Below are 8,782 nucleotides of genomic sequence, written 5' to 3'. Positions count from 1 at the left end.
GCTGGGATGCAGGGATGCAGGGTGCAGGGATGCAGGGATGAGGGATGCAGGGATGTGGGATGCAGGGTGCAGGGATGCAGGGATGAGGGATGCAGGGATGTGGGATGCAGGGTGCAGGGATGCTGGGATGCAGGGATGCAGGGTGCAGGGTATAGGGTGTGTAGTCCCCTCAGCTTCTCCACTGATGCACCAGGAAGCAAGAGAAGAGGGATGTGCCGACCTCCCATTCACCCAGACTGGAGGAGAGCCAGCCTGGGAACAACAGCAGGCAAGGTGCTCATTAACACCAGCAAAGAGAAGCAGGGACCAGCCTCGGCTTGCATCCCCAGCCTCCAGCAAGGCCATGTTGGGAACTGTTGCTGCAGGGTCTCTGCCTGACCAGAGCAGTTGATGGCCCCTGTTCTCAACAGTAACAGACTCTTTGTACAGTGGAAATGTATTTCTGCAGCACTGGTCATGTGATATGTACTGATGCTATTGACTGTTTTCAAGATAGAGGACAAACTCTTTGTGGGGCAAGGATAGTTGGTTGAAAAGAAACTTAGTACAGAGCTAGCAAGATGAAAGCCTTTGCTGTGCAGGCCAGACAATTCCAGTGACCTCCCGAGAAAGGAGGCAACAGAACCCTCCAGAAAGTTGTCCTTTGACTATGGCATAAAGCATGCTTGCACTATACAGGCACAATCACAAAGCTAGTAACTTTTAGTGAAAAAGAAAGCATAGAAAAAAGAAAAAGTACAACTCCTCTTTAATGAAAACAGTAGAGACAATTGAATGAAGTGACTTCATAGTGGGGGCCACCAAGGGCTTGCGGGGGGGGGGGGCGTCCCAGGGAAGAACAAATTGGCTCTTGCAGCAGCGCAGCAGGGACTTGGAGACACATGGATGAGCAGATATAAGAACACTGATGTAAAGTCAGGACAGACAAATTGATGCTCTTTGGTAGCTGCTGTATTTGCCAGTGAGGTTTTCTGGCTGCAGCGGATGCCCTGGGGGAGTTAGAGGTAAGGTCCCTGGCAACCCAGAGGCCACCTGGAGGAGCTTGTGAGAGCAGGGGCAGAGTGAAATGGAGAAGGGGTGACAGCAGAGAATGTGAGGGGACACTGGCAGTGTCACTGCCAGTCTGTAGTTGGTAAAGATGTGAACTGTGTACGAGCCAGAATGTGACCTTATTTTGTTAGCGCTGACAGTCAAGTTTAGGGGCATGATTACATGACAAGCCTTGTTAATTTGACTGCATCCACTGAGGAAGCAGGTGCTATGAACATGCCTTTGTGTTGTAGTTTCAGCTTCATATTGCTGGGTTGTGTGCTTTCACACACTAGCCTGGACTACTTACACAACTTCCTAATTTTACACTCTCTATTTACTGCGGTTCCCTTTTCTTCTAATTTTGTCTATTTGTCATCTTTTAAAGATCCGGCTTGAAGTTGTATTGCATCCTGTTCCTGCTGCTATGCATTGCCACCTCAGTGGATTAAAGCGATGAGAATGGGCCGCCAGTTTAAGGACCTGAAATGGGTCTTTAAATGGAGTTGAGATTAACCGATAGGCTAGTAAGTCCAGGACTATCTCAGGATCCTCAGCCATATCTGCAGCCGCTTGGGCCATGTGATGGTGCTGCCATACATCCAGCTTAGTGGTCAGCACACAGACATGTTTGGAAGGAGGAGCTCATTCTAAAACAGACAGAAGAGCATGTTTTGGGTTTTTGCCTTCCAAGGAGTCATTTCTATTGTTTTCATGTGTCTATCTTTTTCTTGGGGCTAGTTTGGGTCTCTCTCTCTCTCTCTCTCTCTCTCTCTCTCTCTCTCTCTCTCTCTCTCTCTCTCCTCCCTCCCTCCCTCCTCTCTTCCCCCTCCAGTGGAACACTTCATCCAGCTAATAATGTGTTATCCACTGTGCAGTGCTCACTGGACCCACTGATCTTCACATGGTATTTTCACATCTTCTACATAATGGCTTCTTCTTTGACCAAAGAATTGTTTGTTTTGGAATTGTTCCTATCTTGGGTTTTATTTTCTCCACTATGTTGTTAGAAAGCATGAATCACATAGTTTCTGAATCATACCACATATGCAGACACGTGCTTGAGGCTGCATACACTGTGAGGGATGTTGGTGTTTGCAGTCACACACATTTGCTGTGAAACTGTTATTCGATCTTGAGACAAGGTATCAGGTCAAGAAGAACTTTTCTTCCTTTTTAATTTTTTTCTTCTCCTTTTAATAGCAGCATGTTTTACTGATTGGATACACTATATAGAGATTTAAATCATGCCTTAATGTTAGGTAATTGAGCTGCCTAGAATACTATAATGAAATCAGGCTGGAAGCCTTCCTTTTGCCATTCCTCCCCCAAAATTTGCAGAATCGAGTAGGATTGGGTATGGAGTGAGTTCTAGTTTGCTAAGCAAAAACACAAACTATACATTTTCAGGCCAGGCCAGGGGGCGTTATCAGCTATGAAGAGCTAAAAAGCAGAAGCCGGTCTTCAAAATTTCAATGTTAGGGAAAGAAACACAAAACTTAACTTAAACCTTTGGGGACACAATGAAGACATCAATATCAATATCCCTGAGACACCAAAAGAACGAAGAACAAGTACAAACTTCTGACCAGATGCCGAAAAGCAAACCATGTAAAGACAGAAAAGCTGCTTGTTTTCTTGTTAATTTTAACTAGGCCCTGCCCTGTATTATGTATGTATTCCACCGCAACAAACACAAACAGTAGGATCATGTACCACTTGTCTACTTGATCCTTTGGGATCAGAAATAAAACCCTTAAGACAAAGCTGGCATAAACAAGTCATGTTGACACCTGGTCTGGTCTTTCGTGTGCTTTATAACAGCATTGTTGTAATGGGGCACAAGCCAAGTAAGGGAACAGCTCTATTTTTGATAAGATTAAAGATACGGAGTGAGTTACTACAACCCATATGTGCAGTTTGGGTCCTCGAACCTTGAGCCAAGTGGTGAGGGAATGGAGAAAAGACAAGACACACAGACAACATGTGTAGGACAGCTGGGGCCAGGTGGGGCTGTGCACACTGAGGGTACGTTCTATAGCCAGCAACCCAGAATGTCAGTGTGTTTATTAAGTACAGGCGGGGAGATTTTGGTAGGAGGTACCTAATAGGCAAGCAGGCTCAGTCCATAAACCCGGGAGGAGGAAGCTGTATTTGCTAGCTTTTGTACACACTGGTCTACTTGCTAACACTGGAGCTTTCCCCTTTTAAAAAATTTATTTTATTAATTTATTCTTATTACATCTCAATGGTTATCCCATCCCTTGTATCCTCCCTCCCATTTTCCCCTTATCCCCCTCCCCTATGACTGTAACTGAGGGGGACTTCTTCCCCCTGTATTTGCTCATAGGGTATCAAGTCTCTTCTTGGTAGCCTGCTATCCTTCCTCTGAGTGCCACCAGGTCTCCCCATCTAGGGGCCGTGGTCAAATATGGGGCACCAGAGTACATGTGAAAGTCAGACCCCACTCTCCACTCAACTGTGGAGAATGTCCTGTCCATTGGCTAGATCTGGGTAGGGGTTTGAAGTTTACAGCCTGTATTGTCCTTGGCTGGAGCTATAGTTTTGAGTGGGACCGCTGGGCCCAAATCTTCCTATCATACTTTCCCTTTTGAGCCTGGCCCAGATGAGGAAAAGGTTGGCCAATCTACCAGGGGTGTGAAGCTTTGGAGTCCTCACCATGGCTGTGTAAATGTCAATGACATACATTCACTCAGAACTGCACCTCTCAGGGGTTCCTCTACTCTGCAGGATTGGTGCTCTAAAATCCTTTTAAATCCTAGCTTCCAACTCCTTTGCACTACCACCACACCACGACAGAAACAAGCCTCCTCCCAGGTCGAGAGCGTTCCAAGCTGCAAGGCCATTAACTTCCATCAACATTTCTTCCCATTTGTTTCCTAGGTCTACCTCTTCCTGCATCTTATTTATTCTGCATTTTATCCTTGTACACAGTGCTCCTGAGTCTTTAGACAACCATGGGTTGTGACACAAACCCATGGACTGAAAGTATGATTGTGATGTTCATTAAGGCCTACTTAAAACAGAAGCAACTAACACAGTGTAAGAACTGCAGTTTTGGTCTCTCCTAACACCTATGTGGTATCTTTTATTTTTACTTATACAGTCCCCATAAACATGTAATTTTGAGAAGGGTCTTGCTGTGTAGGCTTAAATTTACAATCGGCTTCATGCTTTAAATCTCATATATTCGTTTCTTCTGCTCAACTTTGAATTTGATCCATTTCATATGGATCCTATCTCTGATTATTTTCAGTTGCCACTTTGTCTATTGCTTGACTTGCCTTACACTTCAACTGCTCTTACAGGCAGAGGTCTACTGTTCTAAATCTCTTTTGAACTGTCACTGTACATACTCAGAGAAAGACCCAGGCCTATAGGGCTGCTTTCTGAGGTGGTTACACCTGCTTACACAGCATCCCCTGCTCCTCACATCCTTGGGGATCACAAATGCTTTGCTGTAGGTGTCAGCTTCTCGGAACCTCTATCTTCCTGCAACTAGCAGAGCTGCCAGCTACCCTAAGGACAGTCCTTGAGTGGGTTCATGCTTTTATGTGAATTCAAACCATAACACTCTTAAGTATACGGGCATGACTCCTAGCAGGTCTTTTCCACATATACAAAGCACAGGGCAAGTATGAGGTTCCTGTGGTCCCCTCTGCCAGGGGAAGAACTTCTGTCTACCCATGCACTGTGGAGAACTGGGTAGTATGTGAAGCCTAGGCTCAGTTCCAGCTTATGTGTGGACATCACCCAAACACCTTTGTTGGCCAAGATCAACACCTTTCTTCCCCTGCCTAAGTCAGGTCAAATTCTGGTTTGTACTTGATGAGAAAAGGTGTTCTCTTCAGATTCCAGCCCAGTACTTGAGGAGTCACCTTTTCTCTTACTTAGAGTCATATATAGGAAGAAGCTGAGGCCCTTCCTCTACACACTTTTATTTATAAATAACTAAAACGAAACTGGGGGACACAAAAGTGGTTTTGAGGTCTTATCTTATTGTGTAAGCCTGATTTCTTTATCCCAACAGAGGGTCTCTGGTAGTCCAGGCTGGCTTCAAACTCACTATGTAGCCCAGGTTGGCCTTGAGCTCCTATTCCTCTACTTCTACCTCTCAAGTGCTGAGAGTATAGGGGCTATGCCCAGTTATAAAGAGAATACTGCAAGTTATTAGTATGCAACCAAAGTATCTGAATGACAGGATTTTCTACACTCTTAAGAATAGAAGTGTGCCTAGTGTGCCTGATCAAACATTCTGACATTATTTCATTTAAATAAATATAATACTTATATCTAACACCACAGTACTAAATATAACATTCATTTCTTAAGTGGCGTTATGTACTGGTATCCAATGCTATCTTGCAAGTGTACCAAACAGTGACAGGATGAATAGCTGTGAGGTGATTTCAGACAACTTCAGCCAGTAAACTGCACTTGTAATTGTGATTGTGATGGTCAGGAGCCCTTGACTTGTCTCACTCTCAAACAGTAGCTGCTAGGTTCTATTGTTCAGGAGTAACTGGTAGTAGTAGTTTCAAGAGGGTTTACACAATATTAAAGTGTCAAGGAATTCCAAGGGAAATTATATAACTAGATGCATAAAAACACATATTTAGAATGCAATATAACACAAGAGAATTAAGGGTAAAATTTGTGGGTTTTGTTGATGTTTAAAATTACATTTATTTGTGTGTTTGTACATGCTACAGTATACATGCGAAGGTCAAAAGACAACTTGTTGGGGTCTCTCTGTCCACCATGAATCCCAGGGACCAAACTCAGGTTGTTGTGGCTGGTGGCAAGTGCCGTTACCTAAGCCATCTTGATAGTCCTGCTTCATTTTTAGGGTTTCTTTTTAACTGGAGATTAATTGGCAACTTGCAAATAGGCACACACTAAAACTGGTATATGTTCTGATTTCCTTACAGTATCTTAGCAAAAGCCAAGAGTACTTTCTGGCCTTAAATTGGCCCTACACTTTTAACTTTCTAAGCCTTCAAAGGGATTTGTACTGTGATAATTTCTGGTCATAAGCGCAGTCGACAACAACAGCAATGAGAAGTACACATCTGGAAATAAACCTGGCTGGCCTATCAGAATACAGATTTGGGGCAGAAAATACAGCTCAGCTGGTAGAACGGCTTCCTAGCAGGCACTGGGCTCTGGGTTCAAGGCCCAGCATTGCATAAACAGGCAGGGGAGTATCCCTGCAATCCCAGCACTTGGGGGCTGTGGGTAGAGGCTGCAGAAACTGAAGCTTAGGCCCCTCCTCTGAGCTGGAGGCCAACCTAGGCTCCACAAAGTCCTATCTTTAAAGCAAAGACCTGGTGATGCCCTTTATGACGCCCTTCTGTACATAATCTTCCATGTTGTATAAAACAGAGTTCCACTGTTGTCTGGCACTGACAAGAATTCTGAAGTAAGGAAATAATACAAGGGTGAATGTATGCTGTTGAAAATCAAAAAGTAAAACTAGTTTGAACTCATGCCCAGAGATATGTTTATTGTACTCAAATGATTCAAAACATTTAGCCAAGGTTCTTCAACTCCAGTGAGGACATTTTTAAACATTTACCTAATAAGAAACCATAAACAAAAACACTCTCAAGACAAAACTTTGAAAACAAACTTTTCTCTAGAAAATATATGCACGTAAGTATTTCTTAGACTGTGTGTAGCCCACTCTTCTCTTGGTAATCTTCATAAAAGCGCCTCAGCGACTCTGGGATTCTGGGTGTCACAATGCTCAAGGCTTGAGTAAAATGCCTCTTCAAAATGCAATCAGCTTTAATGTCTTCTTCCAGGGCCAAGAGAGCAGCCTCTTTGCAGACGGCTATGATCTGAAATTGAACATATAAAAGAAGGCAGGAAACAGTTAGCACTCTTTTGTAGATAAATTATTTTCAACATATTTATCTGTGCTACGACATTCAAAAAAATCTTAAGAGTTCTAGGACAGCCAGGGCTGTTACACAGTGAAAACTTGTCTTGAATAAAGAAAAGAAAAACCTTTTATTTTTGAGATTATAATATAATTACATCATTTCCTCCTTTCCTCTCCTCTCCTTAAAATCTCCTATGTACCTCATCACTCATGTTCAAGTTTTGGCCTCTAGTTCTCTCTCTCTCTCTCTCTCTCTCTCTCTCTCTCTCTCTCTCTCTCTCTCTCTCTGTGTGTGTGTGTGTGTGTGTGTGTTGGGGAGGTAGGTGGGTGTGTAGTTCTTGATATGTAAGTACAGCCTGCTCAGTCTGTTTAGTCTGACTTGTTTATATGTTTTCAGGGCTGGCCATTTGGAATTAGATAACCAATCAGTGTGCTCTTCTTTCGGGGGCAGTCTATGTATTTTCCTCTCAGGGTTCTGTGTAAGTTCCATGTTAACATGTCTACATGTTTCATCCTTGTTCAGGTCCTACTCAGGAAGCCATGATGGTGAGACTTCAAGTTGGGTGTAGCTTCTGACATATGGTGTTATTTCTGCACTATGAGGACTCTGAGAGTTGTTCAACTTAAGGTATGGTTTTTTGGTGGGGCCGTAAATGGACTCAGGGTCTCCCACATGCTAGGCAAACCATCTATTTTAAGTTTACAAATGGAAAAAGCAACCATATACAGAGCTCTTTGTTCTTTCTAAGCAAACCAGAGCCAGCACAAATACATATGGTAAGCATTGCTGTTAAGTGTGTGGACTGGATATGGCTCCCTACCATTCTACACAGTATGGCTAAGGACAGGCAGCCTGTGACGTGTGGGTGAGAGAAACCCTTAACAGAGGTGCTATGATGCACAATGAGGCCCTGCTAACCAGCATGCCTTGTCACAGCAGAGCTTGTACATGTCTTTCAACCTGTGCATTTCTTTCCTGTGTCTCCTTTATGAGCTCTTGATTCTGTAATATTAGAAAAGTACACTGTTTCCTCAGGGAGGAAAGCTGGGCGAACTGAGAAGGATCTGGGGAGAATGCAGAACTGACAGAGAGAAGGAAGGTGTGTGGGAGGGGAATACTAGGGAAGGAAGGGTCACTGTATTTTAGACAGCTGAAGCAGGCACAGGCCAGTGGTGTTCCAAAGATGCACTGTATTACTGTGGCGAACAGGCCTACTGGATGAAAAGAGATTTGATTTTCAGGGCAATAGGGAACGATGAATGATAGACTAACTGCATCCTATATAGGCTGAGTGAAAGTCAGGCCAGGTGTAACAGTTTGCCCACTTACTGAAAATGATTCTTCTGCTTAGCTAGGCCAAGTAGTTGAGTAGCTTTTTAGATGATTTAGCAGCATCGTTAGACACCTTTTAAACACACACACACACACACACACACACACACACACACACACACACACACACACACCCTTTGTCAAACTCTAACAATGTAACTATGAATTCTGAGCTTCGTTAATGAGCATATACTCTAACTACAGTGGTTGTGATGTTGATGCTTTTCTGAAAATAGAGTGGCCACCAAATTGCTAAGGCAGAAAACATAGCAAATGCTCCATGGTGATCCCGGTGGGAACTTGAGGACCTCCACAAAAGGGGGTGAGGGACCTTACAGCGAGTCCTTCTACCACCTCACCTAAGCAGCAACACTCTTTCCATCCAGACAAGGTCTGAGCAGCACTGGAGAAGCAGGGAGTGCTGGAGTATTCCTTTCTCACTCAACCCTAGTATAGGGAATATACCCAGAGTGCAGCTCTCTCTTTGATAAGGAGAGAGTGAAGAGCTAGAC

The 8,782-nt window shown here is 43.9% G+C and overlaps 1 protein-coding gene across 5 annotated transcripts in view; it reads right to left on the bottom strand.

Moving 5' to 3' along the window:
- Positions 1-6,536: 6,536 nt before the first annotated feature.
- AFG2A (AFG2 AAA ATPase homolog A) overlaps positions 6,537-8,782 on the bottom strand; it is a 164,333-nt gene continuing 162,087 nt past the window's right edge. For 4 of the 5 annotated variants that reach the window (XM_084768768.1, XM_084768769.1, XM_084768767.1 and 1 more), the window contains one exon: positions 6,537-6,893. In XM_084768768.1, coding sequence (XP_084624894.1) covers positions 6,717-6,893 — 177 coding nt within the window. In that variant the 3' untranslated portion in view covers positions 6,537-6,716. The remainder of the gene's footprint in view (positions 6,894-8,782) is intronic. The other variant, XM_084768770.1, reaches the window with a different exon arrangement.

This window comes from Acomys minous, assembly GCF_964271855.1.
Source record: "Acomys minous genome assembly, chromosome: 19".
Taxonomy (NCBI): domain Eukaryota; kingdom Metazoa; phylum Chordata; class Mammalia; order Rodentia; family Muridae; genus Acomys; species Acomys minous.
This window is presented reverse-complemented; position numbering and strand designations above follow the sequence as displayed.